Source organism: Protomyctophum bolini (assembly GCF_963924005.1).
Source record: "Protomyctophum bolini genome assembly, chromosome: 13".
Classification (NCBI taxonomy): domain Eukaryota; kingdom Metazoa; phylum Chordata; class Actinopteri; order Myctophiformes; family Myctophidae; genus Protomyctophum; species Protomyctophum bolini.
Genome location: NC_137874.1, coordinates 41,617,119 through 41,641,973, shown reverse-complemented (window position 1 = coordinate 41,641,973; position 24,855 = coordinate 41,617,119). Strand labels below are relative to the sequence as shown.

Sequence of the window (24,855 nt, the reverse complement as noted above, 5' to 3'; positions counted from 1 at the left end):
TAGATATTCCACTGTTACTTTCTTAGCTTACGCATGTTTCATGATAAATGCTTTTTATGTGATGTATTCCCATGCTTTTTTGTTCTTGCTTAATGTAAGTCGCTCTGGATTAAGAGCGTCTGCTAAATGCCTAAATTGTAAATTGTGGACGTGTAGTGAAACTGGTCTACGGAACATTACTTTGTTGATGGTCTCTGTGGACGTGTAGTGAAACTGGTCGATGGTGGAATAGATGTATCCCTCGTTGCTCAGGAACTCCACTGCTTGCCTGTCACGGGAAGGTGGAAAAGGCGATGCATAATATTTAGATACCGTGTACTGTGTGTGTACCTAAACTATTCAGATACTGTGTACTCTGTGTGTATACCTAAACTATTTAGATACTGGGTACACACTTGACTAAACAAAGCTGCTAAGTGCTCTCAAATTAACAATTTTTTTTGCTAAGGACATGTAATGTAAAGACGTCCTTTCAAATCAAACTCGCTCGTAACTCCTAATCTAGGGAGCTCTCCATGGTTTTGTCTTCATTTCCAGCATGCATCTCGTTTTGGAATATAAACGCTTCCAGCGTCGTGCTCAGAACATATCAGCTCTTACCAGATGACCGTCAGAACATATCAGCTCTTACCAGATGACCGTCAGAACATATCAGCTCTTACCAGATGACCGTCAGAACATATCAGCTCTTACCAGATGACCGGCAGACTCATGTAACCAATGTGTTCCTCCAGGTCTTGGAGGCTGATGCCCTCGGCATCTTCACAGCTCTTTATCACGCTCAGAACCTTAGGAGAGAGAACCACAATATTACACTCAGCACCTTAGGAGAGAGAACCACAATATTACACTCAGAACCTTAGGAGAGAGAACCACAGTTGGTTTTATTGACAGATTGTGTATTTGCACAAACAAGGAATTCTGTGAGGGGGACACGTTATATGCAGCATGGGATTGTGGACAAAATACTATCCAAACGACAACAAAATATTCTTTAGTTTTGGGTCTGAGAGGCTAAATGTCATCAAATGGTCTGTGGCTAAAATGGCGAATAAATAATGGGCCTCAATTAGGGCTGCGAATCTTTAGGTGTCCCACGATTCGTTTCCGATTCTTGGGGTGACGATTCGATTCAAAATCGATCTTTTCAATTTTTCCGATTCTCGATTCAAAAAAGATTTTTTTTCGATTCTAAAGAAGTTTTATTTATATTTTATTAAAAACAATTAAATAGAATTTTAGCATGATCTACTCCAGTCTTCTGGCATGAAAGCAGAGTACATTTAGTAAAAAGCTTGTATAATTGTAAAGGTTTTATCAACTGAATGATTTAAACACACAAAGGTTAAATCCAAGAGTAAGAACATGTCTCATGTATTTAGCTTGCACAAATTTGAACCAGTACAAAAGTTACAAAATCTCTTCTCACTCAATACCAGAACAATACATTAGTATTAAAACAGGTGTAAAATAATTACAATTGGCAGGCTTAGCTTAGCTGGTAGTAAACGCACTATGCAGAAACCCAGGCCATAATGCATTGCATGCACAGGTACATTTATGCAAGAAAATATTGGATTTTTTTTGGAAAATGAGAATCAATTCTGAATCGGACGGCATTAGAATCGCGATTCTAACTCGAATCGATTCTTTTTGACAGGCCTAGCCTCAAAATGAAAAGGGTTAAAAACCACTGTGTTGCACTGAATTAAGATAATTATCTCCGCCAGGCAGATGAAATTCTTCTATGTAAATCAAATTTCATTAGCCCCCGCTCTAAATAGCTAGCCCCCTCCCAATGCTCCCATTTCACAATTTTCCTAACGCTGATGTTTCCTGACTCACCTTCTCATTTGGCCGCAGAGTGAGAGCAGCCATGTCGTTGTCCTGCATAACAACAGTAAGAAACATCACAAGAACAATTAGTTGCAAAAATACTCAAAATATGAATATCGTTGAACATTAAGAAACCGGCTGTTGTGGGTCCGTGATGGGGGCAACGTACAATGCACTTTACATTCCTTCATTCATTCATTCAAGTTTTGTAGATTCTCAAAATGACCCGATCTGGGCAACATTTCAACCAAAATGACGACTTGTTTGTGTAACAAAAGATGACTTTACTTGTAGCATAGAATACTTGTAGCGGTCCATGTTGATGGTGGCGTAGATGCATCCCTCCTTCTTCAGAAACACCACCGACTGCCTGTCGAGAGGAGAGTGGGAAGGTGATGCATTCATATGTTTAATATCTAGTATTACTCCTTCTTCAGAAACACCACCGACTGCCTGTCGAGAGGAGAGTGGGAAGGTGATGCATTCATATGTTTAATATCTAGTATTACTCCTTCTTCAGAAACACCACCGACTGCCTGGCGAGAGGAGAGTGGGAAGGTGATGCATTCATATGTTTAATATCTAGTATTACTCCTTCTTCAGAAACACCACCGACTGCCTGTCGAGAGGAGAGTGGGAAGGTGATGCATTCATATGTTTAATATCTAGTATTACTCCTTCTTCAGAAACACCACCGACTGCCTGGCGAGAGGAGAGTGGGAAGGTGATGCATTCATATGTTTAATATCTAGTATTACTCCTTCTTCAGAAACACCACCGACTGCCTGTCGAGAGGAGAGCGGGAAGGTGATGCATTCATATGTTTAATATCTAGTATTACTCCTTCTTCAGAAACACCACGACTGCCTGGCGAGAGGAGAGTGGGAAGGTGATGCATTCATATGTTTGCATAGTGTGTGTTGTGTACCTAATATCTAGTATTACTGGCTGTGTTAGAAAGACATCAGACATCTTACTACGGCAGAGATTAAAATAGGGTGCATTTTGCATCCCAAAACGCAGTTTATAGTTAAGGGACGCAATAAAACAACGACCTCTGCATCCACGGGATGCACTACTGTACTACTGTACTGTTTTTTAATTCTAGTTTATTTTGCTAGCTTTAGTTATAATAATCATTTCTTCTTCTGTTTTCTACATGAATACATTTCTGATTAACCCATTCAGACCTGGGGAAGCATCTGACTTTTAACCACTTTAACCATTATTTTAAACTTGAACTATTGAAAAATAGCAGCTCTACAAGCTCATAGCGCGGCACCGAGTGCCGCGCTATGAGCTTGTAGGTCTGCTATTTTTGAGAAATCGTGAAAATGAGTGGAAATCTTTGAATATATATTCGTTCACAGCAAACTTTATTTTTATTTTTAACTCAAATCTTTGCTTCTGTGGGGTCCCTGGAACAAATGAGTCTCAGATGGGGGTCGGCGCCCCATTTCGTATAGTATTTGGGGTCCTTGACATGAAATAGTTTGAGAACCACTGACATAAAAAACATGTCCTGGTTTAGAATACATTTGTAGAATCTGTTCGCAGGTCTCAATGGGTTAAAGGGGCCCGACTAATTATTATTACCATAATAATATTAAGGGACAATATGCATAGTGTACAACCAGGGTGCCCAAAAGGTAGATGGTGATCTACCAGTAGATCACACAGGCTGTGCAGGTAGACCACATGACATGCCCCTAAAAAATATAATTTAAACAAAAAACAAAACTATTTTTGTCATCTCCCACTTGAACGTTTTCCTCTATTTCCCATTCCAAGTGTGTTTGCCTAATATGTAACTATTTTCAGCAATGGGGATAATAGGCCTATATATTTTTTTTGGTAGGTAGATCTGGTCATTTTGAAAGTAGCTCTCAAGTCTAAAAATCACACCTGTGTGAACCGAGTATTGCAACTCCCCTCTCTCCCCCACTCCCCTCTCTCTCTCTCTCTCTCTCTCTCTCTCTCTCTGCTTCGTCAGATTAGCTTTATTATGGATATCAATCCGCATCGCTGAGAACTATTTTTTCATTATTATTTTGGCTGGGCCTTTCCTTCTTTAGCGAACCTAGACAGTTCATTATTATTTTGGCTCGGCCTTTCCTTCTTTAGCGAACCTAGACAGTCAGAAGTTGGATTTTGCGTCCAGCAGGTGGCAGCCATGTCACATGCTTCTCTCGTTCCAATTTCAGGCATGCGCACACGCCGCACACCACTCGTGATGACTGATACATACGGACATTGCTGGATGTAGGAGTGGTTGCACCACTCAGAAAGTGTGGGCGCCCCTGGTGTACAAGAAGAGGGTCTTACCAGATGGCAGGCATGCTCATGCCATCCAGTCCTTTCTTCAGCTCCTGGAGGCTGCTGCCCTCTACAGCTGTAATGATCAGGCTCAGGACCTTAAGAAACAACCAAAAAAACAAAATGGTATGTTTTGCACATGCATACAACAACTGCTCCAATGTTAGTCGGAAATCTGTAGTCTCTGGATAAAAGAGGACTTATAGCACTTCCAGTCACGTGAAAGAGTGCATTTAAAATAGAAACACCAGACGTTACTTTGCTGATGGTGTCGGTCAGTGTGTAGTGACTCCCGTCAACGGAGGAGAAGATCAGTCCATCCTCAACCAGGGACTTCACCGCTTGCCTGTCAGAGGACAGTCGGACGTTGATGTTTAGTTTAGATACATTAATATTTAATAATTAATAAAATGTAGACGAGGAGCGGGTCTTACGTGATGAAAGGCATGCTGCTATAAACCAGACTCTGGTCCAGGTCTTGAAGGCTGACGCCCAGAGGACACGGATGGTTCTTTATCAAGCTCAGCACCTTGGGAGAGATTCACAATTACTTTTATTGCCAGGAATGTTACTTTTTCCCACAAAGGATTTGCTTTTTATTTATTTCCCGTGAGGTTGATGCGTTACACTGGCAATGACAAGCTTTAAGAAGGTTTTTTTTTTTTTTACAGTTATGTACAGATATTCTAGATCGGTAGCATTTAGTCTATGCAGCTCCATATATGGACACTGGGCAGGGGGCCCTGACCAGAGCCTGGGCAGAGGCTTTTTTAAAACCGGTAGCATTCCAACGATTAAACCAATTGTGGAACTTATTTAGCTATCACCTTGTAAAAGTAGCATTGGCAAGTTTACACTTTACACAGCCATGTTAAAAATAAAAAATAGCACATTTTCATATGATAAAGGTTTCATCTGACGAAGTGTAGTGAAACTGGTCTAAAGGACATTACTTTGTTGATGGTCTCTGTGGACGTGTAGTGAAACTGGTCTAAGGAACATTACTTTGTTGATGGTCTCTGTGGACGTGTAGTGAAACTGGTCTAAAGAACATTACTTTGTTGATGGTCTCTGTGGACGTGTAGTGAAACTGGTCTAAAGAACATTACTTTGTTGATGGTGTCTGATGGTGTGTAGTGAAACTGGTCTAAAGGACATTACTTTGTTGATGGTGTCTGATGGTGTGTAGTGAAACTGGTCGATGGTGGAATAGATGAGGCCCTCGTTGCTCAGGAACTCCACTGCTTTCCTGTCAGAGTTCAGTGGAGAGATATTACTTTAATGATAAGGATAAAGATACGCCCGCACACCCATGATCTGCTCGGTACACGAGTTTATCTTTAATAAAAGCAAAGCTTCCGTTGCTCCAGACTGTATGACGGAAGCATTTATATTTGACTCATGATCAGAGCTTCCGTTGCTCCAGACTGTATGACGGAAGCATTTATATTTTACTCATGATCAGAGCTTCCGTTGCTCCAGACTGTATGACGGAAGCATTTATATTTGACTCATGGCAGCTCTTCCGTTGCTCCAGACTGTACGACGGAAGCATTTATATTTTACTCATGATCAGAGCTTCCGTTGCTCCAGACTGTATGACGGAAGCATTTATATTTGACTCATGATCAGAGCTTCCGTTGCTCCAGACTATATGACGGAAGCATTTATATTTGACTCATGATCAGAGCTTCCGTTGCTCCAGACTGTATGACGGAAGCATTTATATTTTACTCATGATCAGAGCTTCCGTTGCTCCAGACTGTATGACGGAAGCATTTATATTTTACTCATGATCAGAGCTTCCGTTGCTCCAGACTGTACGACGGAAGCATTTATATTTTACTCATGATCAGAGCTTCTGTTGCTCCAGACTGTACGACGGAAGCATTTATATTTGACTCATGATCAGAGCTTCCGTTGCTCCAGACTGTACGACGGAAGCATTTATATTTGACTCATGATCAGAGCTTCCGTTGCTCCAGACTGTACGACGGAAGCATTTATATTTGACTCATGATCAGAGCTTCCGTTGCTCCAGACTGTATGACGGAAGCATTTATATTTTACTCATGATCAGAGCTTCCGTTGCTCCAGACTGTATGACGGAAGCATTTATATTTGACTCATGATCAGAGCTTCCGTTGCTCCAGACTGTATGACGGAAGCATTTATATTTTACTCATGATCAGAGCTTCCGTTGCTCCAGACTGTACGACGGAAGCATTTATATTTGACTCATGATCAGAGCTTCCGTTGCTCCAGACTGTACGACGGAAGCATTTATATTTGACTCATGGCAGCTCTTCCGTTGCTCCAGACTGTACGACGGAAGCATTAATATTTGACTCATGATCAGAGCTTCCGTTGCTCCAGACTGTACGACGGAAGCATTTATATTTGACTCATGATCAGAGCTTCCGTTGCTTCAGACTGTATGACGGAAGCATTTATATTTGACTCATGATCAGAGCTTCCGTCGCTTCAGACTGTATGACGGAAGCATTTATATTTGACTCATGATCAGAGCTTCTGTTGCTCCAGACTGTATGACGGAAGCATTTATATTTTACTCATGATCAGAGCTTCCGTTGCTCCAGACTGTATGACGGAAGCATTTATATTTTACTCATGATCAGCTCTTCCGTTGCTCCAGACTGTATGACGGAAGCATTTATATTTTACTCATGATCAGAGCTTCCGTTGCTCCAGACTGTATGACGGAAGCATTTATATTTTACTCATGATCAGAGCTTCCGTTGCTCCAGACTGTACGACGGAAGCATTTATATTTTACTCATGATCAGAGCTTCCGTCGCTTCAGACTGTATGACGGAAGCATTTATATTTGACTCATGATCAGAGCTTCCGTTGCTCCAGACTGTACGACGGAAGCATTTATATTTTACTCATGATCAGAGCTTCCGTCGCTTCAGACTGTATGACGGAAGCATTTATATTTGACTCATGATCAGAGCTTCTGTTGCTCCAGACTGTATGACGGAAGCATTTATATTTTACTCATGATCAGAGCTTCCGTTGCTCCAGACTGTATGACGGAAGCATTTATATTTTACTCATGATCAGCTCTTCCGTTGCTCCAGACTGTATGACGGAAGCATTTATATTTTACTCATGATCAGAGCTTCCGTTGCTCCAGACTGTACGACGGAAGCATTTATATTTGACTCATGATCAGAGCTTCCGTTGCTCCAGACTGTACGACGGAAGCATTTATATTTGACTCATGATCAGAGCTTCCGTTGCTCCAGACTGTACGACGGAAGCATTTATATTTGACTCATGATCAGAGCTTCCGTTGCTCCAGACTGTACGACGGAAGCATTTATATTTGACTCATGATCAGAGCTTCCGTTGCTCCAGACTGTATGACGGAAGCATTTATATTTGACTCATGATCAGAGCTTCCGTTGCTCCAGACTGTATGACGGAAGCATTTATATTTGACTCATGATCAGAGCTTCCGTTGCTCCAGACTGTATGACGGAAGCATTTGGATACTGCGAGAGGCAACAGTCTGGTAACGCTCACAGACGTAAGGCCTGGTGGTCGATGATAATGTGTGAGAGGAAAGGCGTCTTACCAGATGGCGGGCTGACTCACTAGACTACATTATGATAACGTAGGAGAGGAAAGGCGTCTTACCAGATGGCAGGCTGACTCACTAGACTACATTATGATAACGTAGGAGAGGAAAGGAGTCTTACCAGATGGCGGGCTGACTCACTAGACTACATTATGATAACGTAGGAGAGGAAAGGCTTCTTACCAGATGTCGGGCTGACTCACTAGACTACATTATGATAACGTAGGAGAGGAAAGGAGTCTTACCAGATGGCAGGCTGACTCACTAGACTACATTATGATAACGTAGGAGAGGAAAGGAGTCTTACCAGATGGCAGGCTGACTCACTAGACTACATTATGATAACGTAGGAGAGGAAAGGAGTCTTACCAGATGGCGGGCTGACTCACTAGACTACATTATGATAACGTAGGAGAGGAAAGGAGTCTTACCAGATGGCAGGCTGACTCACTAGACTACATTATGATAACGTAGGAGAGGAAAGGCTTCTTACCAGATGTCGGGCTGACTCACTAGACTACATTATGATAACGTAGGAGAGGAAAGGAGTCTTACCAGATGGCAGGCTGACTCACTAGACTACATTATGATAACGTAGGAGAGGAAAGGAGTCTTACCAGATGGCAGGCTGACTCACTAGACTACATTATGATAACGTAGGAGAGGAAAGGAGTCTTACCAGATGGCAGGCTGACTCACTAGACTACATTATGATAACGTAGGAGAGGAAAGGAGTCTTACCAGATGTCGGGCTGACTCACTAGACTACATTCCTCGTCCAGCTCTTCGAGGCTGATGCCCTCAACTTCATGACAGACCCTTATCGCCATCAGCACCTTAGGGAGACAATCAGAATCATTATAGTTTGGTGGAAGTCGACAAGAAGGAGATGGGTACAGCAACAACAGTGCTGCACAATACATCGAAAAGAAATATCGAGATCTAGATTCAGACTAGCCTGGCTAATAAGCCAGACCAAATCAGCCGTTGGCAAAAAAAAAAATACCTGCCTCCAATTCAATGAGAGTTACACTTACACTCGTTTATATATTTTTTAAATACGTATTTTCATGGGGGAAAACAATTACAATCGTGTGAGAATCGCGATCTCAATTCTCGCAGAGGAAAATCGAGATTGACATTTGAGCAAGAATCATTCAGCACTAGCAGACAACCGAGTTTACGGTCATGTGAAAAATAGAAAGAACATGGGTCCAAAATATGGAATGCCCTGCCTGTAGGCTTGCATCTAAAGGGAGTTGTCATATCATCAATTCAAGAACGGCCTAAAATGACTTCTCTTTAGACCTGAGGACGATTCTTAAAAAATGGCGTCTAAATCCTAACATTTTTCTGTCAGTGGTGCTCAACCTTTTTCATGTTACCTGTATGAACATTACCAGTACATGTTGAAAATATGTTGTTCCAGGGACACCCCCCCCCAGAAGCTAAGATTTGAGTTAAAAACGTTCGCTCTGAAAGAATATATATTGAAAGATTTGCTCCACATTTTCGCGTTTTTTCTAAAATAGCAGATCTAGAAGCTCGTAGCGCGGCACTCTACGAGCTTGTAGATCTGCTATTTTTTAAATAGCTATAACATAATGCATAAAACACCAACTGGGGTTCCCGTCCAGAATGGGTTAAATACCACAGGACGGTCTGTCAATTTAACCCGTTTTGTGACTTAGATTTTCTACTGCCGTTTTCTTGTCATTTTGTCATTTTGTAGTGATGCACCGAATATTCGGCCGCAGAAAATATTCGGCAGAAAATGGCTAAAGATGCATTTTCGGCCTATTCGGTTTCGGCACCGAATAGGCAGAAAATATATCACCGAATAGTGTATGCAATTAATGCATTCAAAAGAGCTGAATAAATGTTTTATGGACCCATAATAGTGATTATTATTCAAGTTAAATTTTGCCATAAGCATTTATTTTGCCATAAATCAGGTAGCTTTAAGGTACGGCCAAGACAGCAATGGTAGGAAAAAAGATATATAATATTAATCATATTCGGATATTCGGTATTCGGTTTCGGCCAAGAATTTACCTTTCGGTGCATCCCTAATTATTTGATTTCCTGTACTGTGTTTTATTTTATTATTTGTAACAGATCTGCACTTCCAATGTTGACGTAATCTTGATGTTCTTGGAGAATGCCACTTCTTAACCCATTTTGGCGCGCTACGAGCTTGTAGGTCTGCTATTTTTTTTAAACCGAAGAACGACTGACATAGAAACATAGGCTTTTTCAGAAAACTGTCAGGATGTAGGAGCGTTTTTAGAGAATCTGATCTCGGGTCAAAATGGGTTAAGCTCCCTGGAGGGTTTTTGGGGCTTTCTCCTTCACATGTTTTAAAGGTATATTTAGTGATTTCACTCAAAAAACCGTAGGTTTCGTTTTTGCCTTGGGACCCAAGCTTTCATCCAATCAGGATAGAGAACCAAAAACGAAACCTACGGTTTTTTTGACCCCCAGGGGTTAACTGGGGACAGGGAGGAACTCCTTATATGGTCAGCACACTATTTTGTTAAGTGAAAATAAAAACCAACAAACAAACGAACGAGGTGACGACGTACCGAGACGGCGTCGGTGGACATGTGGCGATATGTCATGGGGTCGCTCAGTCTGAAGGCGTTCTGGTAACCCTCTGAAAACACCAGCCCCTCGTGGCTGAGGAACTCCACCGCTTGTCTGTCAGGAGGAGAAAGGAGATATATACATAATATTTAACCCATTTGTCTGTCAGGAGGCCAGTGGAAAGGAGAGGCATGACATTTAACACATTTTGTCTGTCAGGAGGCCGGTGGAAAGGAGAGGCATAATATTTAACACATTTTGTCTGTCAGGAGGCCGGTGGAAAGGAGAGGCATAATATTTAACACATTTTGTCTGTCGGGAGGCCGGTGGAAAGGAGAGGCATAATATTTAACACATTTTGTCTGTCAGGAGGCCGGTGGAAAGGAGAGGCATAATATTTAACACATTTTGTCTGTCGGGAGGCCGGTGGAAAGGAGAGGCATAATATTTAACACATTTTGTCTGTCAGGAGGCCGGTGGAAAGGAGAGGCATAATATTTAACCCATTTCGATAAAAAAAAGGCTTCTAAATCCTAACATTTTTCTGAAAAACCCATGTTTCTATGTCAATTTAGGCATTTAGCAGACGCAAGAACAAAAAAGCATGGGAATACATCACATAAAAAGCATTTATCATGAAACATGCGTAAGCTATAAGAACGTAACAGTGGAATATCTATATAATGAAACTTTACATATAAACTATACTATACTATGCTATACATATGTACCATGACGTGCTGGGGGGGCAGCGGACTGACCTCATGCCTCCTTCTATGCATGAGGAGTCCAAGCTGCTTCTTTTCACCTGACAAGAGGTGAATTTCCCCGGCCGGACGTAGCGCGTGGAAGGGACACGTTATTCCGACCAGTTCCTTTCCCCTCCATCAGGCGCCCCGGCTGGCCAGGGGGAGGTAGTTTTAGAGACCAGGATTACGGCATGTTTTTGTGAGGGTATCTACCCTAGGGGACACAGGGAGAACATGCAAACTCCACACAGAAAGGCCCTATCGCCAACCCCCGCCTCGGGTATGGGCACTGATGACGCGGAGGAGGGAACACGCCGCCAGTGCCCACAGCGTCCCCAGCGGGAATCGAACCCAGGACCTTCTAGCGGTGAGGCGACAGCACTACCAACTGTGCCACCGTGCCCCTAAGACCTGGTACTTACAAGACACGCAAAATACAGCCCATGATGTTTACTGTGATTAGGGTGAGCTTACATTTCATATCACAAACACCATGTAGTGAAAACTCCTGTAACCAGGGAAAAAAAAGCTGACCTGACCAAGTTCAGCGTAAAATGTTTAACCCATTCTGACCTGAGATCAGATTCATACGAGGTTTCCACTGGACACACACTGGTCTGATTAACCCATTCTGACCTGAGATCAGATTAAAAAAATGTCAGTCGTTCTTTGATTTTTCTAAAATAGCAGACCTACAAGCTCGTAGCGCGCCACTCGGTGGCGCGCTATGAGCTTGTAGGTCTGCTATTTTTCAATAGCTAAAGCATAACATGATGCTAACACCAACATGGGTTCCCGTTCAGAATGGGTTAAATAAATAAAGTAGTGGAGGGAACGGCCTTAATACCTGATGACAGGCAGACTGATGCCGTTCAGTCTTTTCTTCAGGTCCAGGAGGCTGATGTCCCACTCCACATCCCGACTCTTTATCAGACTCAGCACCTTTAGGAGAGAATCACAATCATTTTCATTTTTCTTCCTCCCAACACATATTAGATATTGGTTTTGTGAGGCTGATCATTGCACTGGATGACATTTACGCTCCTTCAAAATATAATGATCCATCTCATCATTCCCAGTTTTTTAAAAGTGCATTGTCTCTTAGGGCCTTTCTGTGTGGAGTTTGCATGTTCTCCCCGTGTCCCCTAGGGTAGATACCCTCACAAAAACATGCTGTAATCCTGGTCTCTAAAACTACCTCCCCCTGGCCAGCCGGGGCGCCTGATGGAGGGGAAAGGAACTGGTCGGAATAACGTGTCCCTTCCACGCGCTACGTCCGGCCGGGGAAATTCCCCTCTGTCAGGTGAAAAGAAGCAGCTTGGACTCCTCATGCATAGAAGGAGGCATGAGGTCAGTCCGCTGCCCCCCCAGGTTGGCAGAGGAAGTGTAGCGCCCAGGATTACATTAGATAATTGGCACTGGGCGATAAGAAAAACTGGGTTACAAAATCGTGGGATAAAAATTTAAGAAAAAGTGCATTGTCTTCCTACTTCAAAGTCTTATGTTCTTGCTTTCAGTAAATATGCCATTATATCACCATGTTTATTCCTTTATTTAATTATTTTATTTTGTATTACTTATTATCATTATTTAATTATATTTTAAAAAAATGCACTCACTGTATAGGACATAGAATCTTCATATTGTGCTACATTATATTATGGGATTCAAAGCCGTAATGAGGTTGTAAGGTTTTCAAGGTTTCAATGTTTAATGTTTTGTCCTGTCCATGTTAGGTGTATGTAATTAGTTTTGTTTTACCGTTTACATGTACAATAAAGTTGTGACATGTATCTGTGTTGGGAGCCCCTCGAAAACGAGATGGTATACATCTCAAGGGGTCTTTTTCCTAATAAAGAAACTTTAACCCATTCTGAACGGGAACTCATTTTGGTATTAGCATCATGTTATGCTTTAGCTATCGAAAAATAGCAGATCTACAAGCTCATAGCGCGCCACCGAGTGGCGCGCTATGAGCTTGTAGGTCTGCTAAAAAAAACGTAATCGAAGAACGACTGACATTTTTTGAATCTGATCTCAGGTCAGAATGGGTTAATCAGACCAGTGTGTGTCCAGTGGAAACCTCGTATGAATCTGATCTCAGGTCAGAATGGGTTAAAACTAAGACGAAAAATGTGCTGTCGTCGACTACCTTTTTTCACCGACGAAAACTAAATGAAAACTAAAAGGAAAACTATGCTATGATGATTAAGACTAAATGTATTGACAATTTCATCAACAGATAAAAACTAGACTAAATGCTAGGAAGGGGAGTATAGTGGACAAGAGATCCAGTATAAGTCATTTGACACGCTGTATTTTGCGTGTCTTAAGTAGTAGTACCAGGTCTTATTCCCTAACTTGAGTAAACTAAAGACCTGGAGGTGTGATCAATGCCATTTGGCTATTCTGAGTGGCCAAAGAGCATTGATCACGCCTCCAGGTCTTTAGTTTACTCAAGTTATAGGGAATAAGACCTGGTACTTGACCCATTTAGGCCTAAGGCCGATTCTAAAAACGCCTCTAAATCCTGACCTAAGGTTTCTGGAAAAACTTCAAATATTTATTTAGCAGCATCAAAAAAATTATATGGGTTCCCGGCCTGAGGGGGTAAGATACCAATATGGACACGCAAAATACAGTCCAGGTTGCATACTGAAAATAGCTCTACAAGCTCACAACTATTTTCAGCAAGTGTAAAATCAGCCATTATATGACGGCATCAAGGCCCGCCGCCGTGCCAAAACACATTTTGTTCGACTAAAATCTTATGACATTTAGTCGACTAAAACTAGACTAACACTAAAACATTCCAGGTGACTAAAACTAAGTGAAAACTATTAAAGAGACTAAATGGCTAAAACTAAAATGGAAATGTCCTGCCAAAAAAACAAACAACACTGGACTGAATGGTGACACATTATCTGTCATGCCGTGAGGTGGTTTATGGTCATAAATGAACATAGACAGTCACGTACAGTATATATACAGCCATATGAAAATGCAGAAGTACATTTCAATGAGATTATACTTTGCCGATGGTGTCTGTCAGTTTGTAGTGATTCCCCTCCATGGAGGGAGAGACGAGTCCCTTGTAGGTCAGGTACACCAGCGCCTGCCTGTTGGAGGGAGAGTGAAGATGTGATGCAGAGAACATGTGGATGGTGTGTGTGTGTGTGTGTGTGTGTGTGTGTGTGTGTATTGTGATGTGTTGAGCAGGGAGTATATAATAGGTGTTTCACACAGACACAGATGAATGTCACTATAAGCTGGTTTATTTGGCAGCCTACTAAAAAGAGCATGGATCGAGTATTGACCATAATAATTTGCCTCCCAAAATAATTTGCCAAAATAATTTGCCTCCCAAAATAATTTGCCAAAATAATTTGCCTCCCAAAATAATTTGCCAAAATAATTTGCCTCCCAAATTATTTTGGCAGGCAAATTATTTTGGCAAATTATTTTGGGAGGCAAATTATTTTGGCAAATTATTTTGGGAGGCAAATTATTTTGGCAAATTATTTTGGGAGGAAAATTATTTTGGGAGGCAAATTATTTTGGGAGGCAAATTATTTTGGCAAATTATTTTGGGAGGAATAATTTGGGAGGCAAATTATTTTGGGAGGCAAATTATTTTGGGAGGCAAATTATTTTGGCAAATTATTTTGGGAGGCAAATTATTTTGGGAGGCAAATTATTTTGGGAGGCAAATTATTTTGGGAGGCAAATAATTTTGGGAGGCAAATTATTTTGGCAAATTATTTTGGGAGGCAAATTATTTTGGCAAATTATTTTGGGAGGCAAATTATTTTGAAAGGCAAATTATTTTGGCAAATTATTTTGGGAGGCAAATAATTTTGGGAGGCAAAATATTTTGGGAGGCAAATTATTTTGGGAGGCAAATTATTTTGGGAGACAAATTATTTTGGCAAATTATTTTGGGAGGCAAATTATTTTGGGAGGCAATTTTTTTTGGCAAATTATTTTGGGAGGCAAATTATTTTGGCAAATTATTTTGAGAGGCAAATTATTTTGGGAGGCAAATTATTTTGGGAGGCAAATTATTTTGGCAAATTATTTTACACTTTTGGTTATTGAGAAACAGCTCCTAAAACATTATTTGACACTTTTGGTTGTTGAAAAACAGCTTCTAACCATTATTTGACACTTTGGTTGTTGAGAAACAGCTCCTAAAACATTATTTTACACTTTTGGTTATTGAGAAACAGCTCCTAAAACATTATTTGACACTTGGTTGTTGAAAAACAGCTTCTAACCATTATTTGACAATTTGGTTGTTGAGAAACAGCTCCTAAAACATTATTTTACACTTTTGGTTATTGAGAAACAGCTCCTAAAACATTATTTGACACTTTTGGTTGTTGAAAAACAGCTTCTAACCATTATTTGACACTTTGGTTGTTGAGAAACAGCTCCTAAAACATTATTTTACACTTTTGGTTATTGAGAAACAGCTCCTAAAAAATTATTTGACACTTTTGGTTGTTGAAAAACAGCTTCTAACCATTATTTGACACTTTGGTTGTTGAGAAACAGCTCCTAAAACATTATTTTACACTTTTGGTTGTTGAGAAACAGATCCTAAAACATTATTTGACACTTTTGGTTGTTGAAAAACAGCTTCTAACCATTATTTGACACTTTGGTTGTTGAGAAACAGCTCCTAAAACATTATTTTACACTTTTGGTTATTGAGAAACAGCTCCTAAAACATTATTTGACACTTTTGGTTGTTGAAAAACAGCTTCTAACCATTATTTGACACTTTGGTTGTTGAGAAACAGCTCCTAAAACATTATTTTACACTTTTGGTTGTTGAGAAACAGCTCCTAAAACATTATTTGACACTTTTGGTTGTTGAAAAACAGCGTCTAACCATTATTTGACACTTTGGTTGTTGAGAAACAGCTCCTAAAACATTATTTTACACTTTTGGTTATTGAGAAACAGCTCCTAAAACATTATTTGACACTTTTGGTTGTTGAAAAACAGCTTCTAACCATTATTTGACACTTTGGTTGTTGAGAAACAGCTCCTAAAACATTATTTTACACTTTTGGTTGTTGAGAAACAGCTCCTAAAACATTATTTGACACTTGTGGTTGTTGAAAAACAGCTTCTAACCATTATTTGACACTTTGGTTGTTGAGAAACAGCTCCTAAAACATTATTTTACACTTTTGGTTATTGAGAAACAGCTCCTAAAACATTATTTGACACTTTTGGTTGTTGAAAAACAGCTTTTAACCATTATTTGACACTTTGGTTGTTGAGAAACAGCTCATAAAACATTATTTGACACTTTTGGTTGTTGAGAAACAGCTCCTAAAACATTATTTGACAATTTTGGTTGTTGAAAAACAGCTTCTAACCATTATTTGACACTTTGGTTGTTGAGAAACAGCTCCTAAAACATTATTTTACACTTTTGGTTATTGAGAAACAGCTCCTAAAACATTATTTGACACTTTTGGTTGTTGAAAAACAGCTTCTAACCATTATTTGACACTTTTGGTTGTTGAGAAACAGCTCCTAAAACATTATTTTACACTTTTGGTTGTTGAGAAACAGCTCCTAAAACATTATTTGACACTTTTGGTTGTTGAAAAACAGCTTCTAACCATTATTTGACACTTTGGTTGTTGAGAAACAGCTCCTAAAACATTATTTGACACTTTTGGTTATTGAGAAACAGCTCCTAAAACATTATTTGACACTTTTGGTTGTTGAAAAACAGCTTCTAACCATTATTTGACACTTTGGTTGTTGAGAAACAGCTCCTAAAACATTATTTGACACTTTTGGTTGTTGAAAGACAGCTTCTAACCATTATTTGACACTTTGGTTGTTGAGAAACAGCTCCTAAAACATTATTTTACACTTTTGGTTATTGAGAAACAGCTCCTAAAACATTATTTTACACTTTTGGTTATTGAGAAACAGCTCCTAAAACATTATTTGACACTTTTGGTTATTATTATTGGTGATTATTATTATTTTGGGAGGCAAATTATTTTGGGAGGCAAATTATTTTGGCAAATTATTTTGGGAGGCAAATTATTTTGGGAGGCAAATTATTTTGGGAGGCAAATTATTTTGGCAAATTATTTTGGGAGGCAAATTATTTTGGGAGGCAAATTATTTTGGCAAATAATTTTGGGAGGCAAAATATTTTGGGAGGCAAAATATTTTGGGAGGCAAATTATTTTGGGAGGCAAATTATTTTGGCAAATTATTTTGGGAGGCAAATTATTTTGGCAAATTATTTTGGGAGGCAAATTATTTTGGCAAATTATTTTACACTTTTGGTTATTGAGAAACAGCTTCTAACCATTATTTGACACTTTGGTTGTTGAGAAACAGCTCCTAAAACATTATTTTACACTTTTGGTTATTGAGAAACAGCTCCTAAAACATTATTTTACACTTTTGGTTATTGAGAAACAGCTCCTAAAACATTATTTGACACTTTTGGTTATTATTATTGGTGATTATTATTATTTTGGGAGGCAAATTATTTTGGGAGGCAAATTATTTTGGCAAATTATTTTGGGAGGCAAATTATTTTGGGAGGCAAATTATTTTGGGAGGCAAATTATTTTGGCAAATTATTTTGGGAGGCAAATTATTTTGGGAGGCAAATTATTTTGGCAAATAATTTTGGGAGGCAAAATATTTTGGGAGGCAAAATATTTTGGGAGGCAAATTATTTTGGGAGGCAAATTATTTTGGCAAATTATTTTGGGAGGCAAATTATTTTGGCAAATTATTTTGGGAGGCAAATTATTTTGGCAAATTATTTTACACTTTTGGTTATTGAGAAACAGCTTCTAACCATTATTTGACACTTTGGTTGTTGAGAAACAGCTCCTAAAACATTATTTTACACTTTTGGTTATTGAGAAACAGCTCCTAAAACATTATTTGACACTTTTGGTTGTTGAAAAACAGCTTCTAACCATTATTTGACACTTTGGTTGTTGAGAAACAGCTCCTAAAACATTATTTTACACTTTTGGTTATTGAGAAACAGCTCCTAAAACATTATTTGACACTTTTGGTTGTTGAAAAACAGCTTCTAACCATTATTTGACACTTTGGTTGTTGAGAAACAGCTCCTAAAACATTATTTGACACTTTTGGTTGTTGAAAAACAGCTTCTAACCATTATTTGACACTTTGGTTGTTGAGAAACAGCTCCTAAAACATTATTTTACACTTTTGGTTATTGAGAAACAGCTCCTAAAACATTATTTTACACTTTTGGTTATTGAGAAACAGCTCCTAAAACATTATTTGACACTTTTGGTTATTATTATTGGTGATTATTATTATTTTGGGAGGCAAATTATTTTGGCAAATTATTTTGGGAGGCAAATTATTTTGGCAAATTATTTTGGGAGGCAAATTATTTTGGGAGGCAAATTATTTTGGGAGGCAAATTATTTTGGCAAATTATTTTGGGAGGAATAATTTGGGAGGCAAATTATTTTGGGAGGCAAATTATTTTGGGAGGCAAATTATTTTGGGAGGCAAATTATTTTGGCAAATTATTTTGGGAGGAATAATTTGGGAGGCAAATTATTTTGGGAGGCAAATTATTTTGGGAGGCAAATTATTTTGGCAAATTATTTTGGGAGGCAAATTATTTTGGGAGGCAAATTATTTTGGGAGGCAAATTATTTTGGGAGGCAAATAATTTTGGGAGGCAAATTATTTTGGCAAATTATTTTGGGAGGCAAATTATTTTGGCAAATTATTTTGGGAGGCAAATTATTTTGAAAGGCAAATTATTTTGGCAAATTATTTTGGGAGGCAAATAATTTTGGGAGGCAAAATATTTTGGGAGGCAAATTATTTTGGGAGGCAAATTATTTTGGGAGACAAATTATTTTGGCAAATTATTTTGGGAGGCAAATTATTTTGGGAGGCAATTTTTTTTGGCAAATTATTTTGGGAGGCAAATTATTTTGGCAAATTATTTTGAGAGGCAAATTATTTTGGGAGGCAAATTATTTTGGGAGGCAAATTATTTTGGCAAATTATTTTACACTTTTGGTTATTGAGAAACAGCTCCTAAAACATTATTTGACACTTTTGGTTGTTGAAAAACAGCTTCTAACCATTATTTGACACTTTGGTTGTTGAGAAACAGCTCCTAAAACATTATTTTACACTTTTGGTTATTGAGAAACAGCTCCTAAAACATTATTTGACACTTGGTTGTTGAAAAACAGCTTCTAACCATTATTTGACAATTTGGTTGTTGAGAAACAGCTCCTAAAACATTATTTTACACTTTTGGTTATTGAGAAACAGCTCCTAAAACATTATTTGACACTTTTGGTTGTTGAAAAACAGCTTCTAACCATTATTTGACACTTTGGTTGTTGAGAAACAGCTCCTAAAACATTATTTTACACTTTTGGTTATTGAGAAACAGCTCCTAAAAAATTATTTGACACTTTTGGTTGTTGAAAAACAGCTTCTAACCATTATTTGACACTTTGGTTGTTGAGAAACAGCTCCTAAAACATTATTTTACACTTTTGGTTGTTGAGAAACAGATCCTAAAACATTATTTGACACTTTTGGTTGTTGAAAAACAGCTTCTAACCATTATTTGACACTTTGGTTGTTGAGAAACAGCTCCTAAAACATTATTTTACACTTTTGGTTATTGAGAAACAGCTCCTAAAACATTATTTGACACTTTTGGTTGTTGAAAAACAGCTTCTAACCATTATTTGACACTTTGGTTGTTGAGAAACAGCTCCTAAAACATTATTTTACACTTTTGGTTGTTGAGAAACAGCTCCTAAAACATTATTTGACACTTTTGGTTGTTGAAAAACAGCGTCTAACCATTATTTGACACTTTGGTTGTTGAGAAACAGCTCCTAAAACATTATTTTACACTTTTGGTTATTGAGAAACAGCTCCTAAAACATTATTTGACACTTTTGGTTGTTGAAAAACAGCTTCTAACCATTATTTGACACTTTGGTTGTTGAGAAACAGCTCCTAAAACATTATTTTACACTTTTGGTTGTTGAGAAACAGCTCCTAAAACATTATTTGACACTTGTGGTTGTTGAAAAACAGCTTCTAACCATTATTTGACACTTTGGTTGTTGAGAAACAGCTCCTAAAACATTATTTTACACTTTTGGTTATTGAGAAACAGCTCCTAAAACATTATTTGACACTTTTGGTTGTTGAAAAACAGCTTTTAACCATTATTTGACACTTTGGTTGTTGAGAAACAGCTCATAAAACATTATTTGACACTTTTGGTTGTTGAGAAACAGCTCCTAAAACATTATTTGACAATTTTGGTTGTTGAAAAACAGCTTCTAACCATTATTTGACACTTTGGTTGTTGAGAAACAGCTCCTAAAACATTATTTTACACTTTTGGTTATTGAGAAACAGCTCCTAAAACATTATTTGACACTTTTGGTTGTTGAAAAACAGCTTCTAACCATTATTTGACACTTTTGGTTGTTGAGAAACAGCTCCTAAAACATTATTTTACACTTTTGGTTGTTGAGAAACAGCTCCTAAAACATTATTTGACACTTTTGGTTGTTGAAAAACAGCTTCTAACCATTATTTGACACTTTGGTTGTTGAGAAACAGCTCCTAAAACATTATTTGACACTTTTGGTTATTGAGAAACAGCTCCTAAAACATTATTTGACACTTTTGGTTGTTGAAAAACAGCTTCTAACCATTATTTGACACTTTGGTTGTTGAGAAACAGCTCCTAAAACATTATTTGACACTTTTGGTTGTTGAAAGACAGCTTCTAACCATTATTTGACACTTTGGTTGTTGAGAAACAGCTCCTAAAACATTATTTTACACTTTTGGTTATTGAGAAACAGCTCCTAAAACATTATTTTACACTTTTGGTTATTGAGAAACAGCTCCTAAAACATTATTTGACACTTTTGGTTATTATTATTGGTGATTATTATTATTTTGGGAGGCAAATTATTTTGGGAGGCAAATTATTTTGGCAAATTATTTTGGGAGGCAAATTATTTTGGGAGGCAAATTATTTTGGGAGGCAAATTATTTTGGGAGGCAAATTATTTTGGCAAATTATTTTGGGAGGCAAATTATTTTGGGAGGCAAATTATTTTGGCAAATAATTTTGGGAGGCAAAATATTTTGGGAGGCAAAATATTTTGGGAGGCAAATTATTTTGGGAGGCAAATTATTTTGGCAAATTATTTTGGGAGGCAAATTATTTTGGCAAATTATTTTGGGAGGCAAATTATTTTGGCAAATTATTTTACACTTTTGGTTATTGAGAAACAGCTTCTAACCATTATTTGACACTTTGGTTGTTGAGAAACAGCTCCTAAAACATTATTTTACACTTTTGGTTATTGAGAAACAGCTCCTAAAACATTATTTTACACTTTTGGTTATTGAGAAACAGCTCCTAAAACATTATTTGACACTTTTGGTTATTATTATTGGTGATTATTATTATTTTGGGAGGCAAATTATTTTGGGAGGCAAATTATTTTGGCAAATTATTTTGGGAGGCAAATTATTTTGGGAGGCAAATTATTTTGGGAGGCAAATTATTTTGGCAAATTATTTTGGGAGGCAAATTATTTTGGGAGGCAAATTATTTTGGCAAATAATTTTGGGAGGCAAAATATTTTGGGAGGCAAAATATTTTGGGAGGCAAATTATTTTGGGAGGCAAATTATTTTGGCAAATTATTTTGGGAGGCAAATTATTTTGGCAAATTATTTTGGGAGGCAAATTATTTTGGCAAATTATTTTACACTTTTGGTTATTGAGAAACAGCTTCTAACCATTATTTGACACTTTGGTTGTTGAGAAACAGCTCCTAAAACATTATTTTACACTTTTGGTTATTGAGAAACAGCTCCTAAAACATTATTTGACACTTTTGGTTGTTGAAAAACAGCTTCTAACCATTATTTGACACTTTGGTTGTTGAGAAACAGCTCCTAAAACATTATTTTACACTTTTGGTTATTGAGAAACAGCTCCTAAAACATTATTTGACACTTTTGGTTGTTGAAAAACAGCTTCTAACCATTATTTGACACTTTGGTTGTTGAGAAACAGCTCCTAAAACATTATTTGACACTTTTGGTTGTTGAAAAACAGCTTCTAACCATTATTTGACACTTTGGTTGTTGAGAAACAGCTCCTAAAACATTATTTTACACTTTTGGTTATTGAGAAACAGCTCCTAAAACATTATTTTACACTTTTGGTTATTGAGAAACAGCTCCTAAAACATTATTTGACACTTTTGGTTATTATTATTGGTGATTATTATTATTTTGGGAGGCAAATTATTTTGGCAAATTATTTTGGGAGGCAAATTATTTTGGCAAATTATTTTGGGAGGCAAATTATTTTGGGAGGCAAATTATTTTGGCAAATTATTTTGGGAGGCAAATTATTTTGGGAGGCAAATTATTTTGGCAAATTATTTTGGGAGGCAAATTATTTTGGCAAATTATTTTGGGAGGCAAATTATTTTGGGAGGCAAATTATTTTGGCAAATAATTTTGGTTGGCAAAATATTTTGGGAGGCAAAATATTTTGGGAGGCAAATTATTTTGGGAGGCAAATTATTTTGGGAGGCAAATTATTTTGGGAGGCAAATTATTTTGGCAAATTATTTTGGGAGGCAAATTATTTTGGCAAATTATTTTGGGAGGCAAATTATTTTGGCAAATTATTTTGGGAGGCAAATTATTTTGGCAAATTATTTTGGGAGGCAAATTATTTTGGCAAATTATTTTACACTTTTGGTTATTGAGAAACAGCTCCTAAAACATTATTTGACACTTTTGGTTGTTGAAAAACAGCTTCTAACCATTATTTGACACTTTGGTTGTTGAGAAACAGCTCCTAAAACATTATTTTACACTTTTGGTTATTGAGAAACAGCTCCTAAAACATTATTTGACACTTTTGGTTGTTGAAAAACAGCTTCTAACCATTATTTGACACTTTGGTTGTTGAGAAACAGCTCCTAAAACATTATTTTACACTTTTGGTTATTGAGAAACAGCTCCTAAAACATTATTTGACACTTTTGGTTGTTGAAAAACAGCTTCTAACCATTATTTGACACTTTGGTTGTTGAGAAACAGCTCCTAAAACATTATTTTACACTTTTGGTTATTGAGAAACAGCTCCTAAAACATTATTTGACACTTTTGGTTGTTGAAAAACAGCTTCTAACCATTATTTGACACTTTGGTTGTTGAGAAACAGCTCCTAAAACATTATTTTACACTTTTGGTTGTTGAGAAACAGATCCTAAAACATTATTTGACACTTTTGGTTGTTGAAAAACAGCTTCTAACCATTATTTGACACTTTGGTTGTTGAGAAACAGCTCCTAAAACATTATTTTACACTTTTGGTTATTGAGAAACAGCTCCTAAAACATTATTTGACACTTTTGGTTGTTGAAAAACAGCTTCTAACCTTTATTTGACACTTTGGTTGTTGAGAAACAGCTCCTAAAACATTATTTTACACTTTTGGTTGTTGAGAAACAGCTCCTAAAACATTATTTGACACTTTTGGTTGTTGAAAAACAGCTTCTAACCATTATTTGACACTTTGGTTGTTGAGAAACAGCTCCTAAAACATTATTTTACACTTTTGGTTATTGAGAAACAGCTCCTAAAACATTATTTGACACTTTTGGTTGTTGAAGAACAGCTTCTAACCATTATTTGACACTTTGGTTGTTGAGAAACAGCTCTTAAAACATTATTTTACACTTTTGGTTGTTGAGAAACAGCTCCTAAAACATTATTTGACACTTTTGGTTGTTGAAAAACAGCGTCTAACCATTATTTGACACTTTGGTTGTTGAGAAACAGCTCCTAAAACATTATTTTACACTTTTGGTTATTGAGAAACAGCTCCTAAAACATTATTTGACACTTTTGGTTGTTGAAAAACAGCTTCTAACCATTATTTGACACTTTGGTTGTTGAGAAACAGCTCCTAAAACATTATTTTACACTTTTGGTTGTTGAGAAACAGCTCCTAAAACATTATTTGACACTTTTGGTTGTTGAAAAAAAGCGTCTAACCATTATTTGACACTTTGGTTGTTGAGAAACAGCTCCTAAAACATTATTTTACACTTTTGGTTATTGAGAAACAGCTCCTAAAACATTATTTGACACTTTTGGTTGTTGAAAAACAGCTTCTAACCATTATTTGACACTTTGGTTGTTGAGAAACAGCTCCTAAAACATTATTTTACACTTTTGGTTGTTGAGAAACAGCTCCTAAAACATTATTTGACACTTTTGGTTGTTGAAAAACAGCGTCTAACCATTATTTGACACTTTGGTTGTTGAGAAACAGCTCCTAAAACATTATTTTACACTTTTGGTTATTGAGAAACAGCTCCTAAAACATTATTTGACACTTTTGGTTGTTGAAAAACAGCTTCTAACCATTATTTGACACTTTGGTTGTTGAGAAACAGCTCCTAAAACATTATTTTACACTTTTGGTTATTGAGAAACAGCTCCTAAAACATTATTTGACACTTTTGGTTGTTGAAAAACAGCTTCTAACCATTATTTGACACTTTGGTTGTTGAGAAACAGCTCCTAAAACATTATTTTACACTTTTGGTTATTGAGAAACAGCTCCTAAAACATTATTTGACACTTTTGGTTGTTGAAAAACAGCTTC

General features: G+C 37.5%; 1 protein-coding gene across 1 annotated transcript in view; it reads right to left on the bottom strand.

Annotated features, from left to right (window-relative positions):
- The window catches only part of LOC308327695 (uncharacterized protein), a gene marked incomplete at both ends in the record, with an annotated part of 126,680 nt that overhangs the window by 8,568 nt on the left and 93,257 nt on the right, over positions 1-24,855 (bottom strand). Inside the window, 14 exons of the mRNA XM_080781220.1 lie at positions 181-268; positions 694-788; positions 1,846-1,887; positions 2,125-2,206; positions 2,346-2,372; positions 2,512-2,538; positions 4,162-4,250; positions 4,411-4,498; positions 4,587-4,681; positions 5,314-5,401; positions 8,501-8,595; positions 10,345-10,459; positions 11,942-12,036; positions 14,126-14,213. Coding sequence (XP_080637346.1) covers positions 181-268; positions 694-788; positions 1,846-1,887; positions 2,125-2,206; positions 2,346-2,372; positions 2,512-2,538; positions 4,162-4,250; positions 4,411-4,498; positions 4,587-4,681; positions 5,314-5,401; positions 8,501-8,595; positions 10,345-10,459; positions 11,942-12,036; positions 14,126-14,213 — 1,114 coding nt within the window. The remainder of the gene's footprint in view (positions 1-180; positions 269-693; positions 789-1,845; positions 1,888-2,124; positions 2,207-2,345; positions 2,373-2,511; positions 2,539-4,161; positions 4,251-4,410; positions 4,499-4,586; positions 4,682-5,313; positions 5,402-8,500; positions 8,596-10,344; positions 10,460-11,941; positions 12,037-14,125; positions 14,214-24,855) is intronic.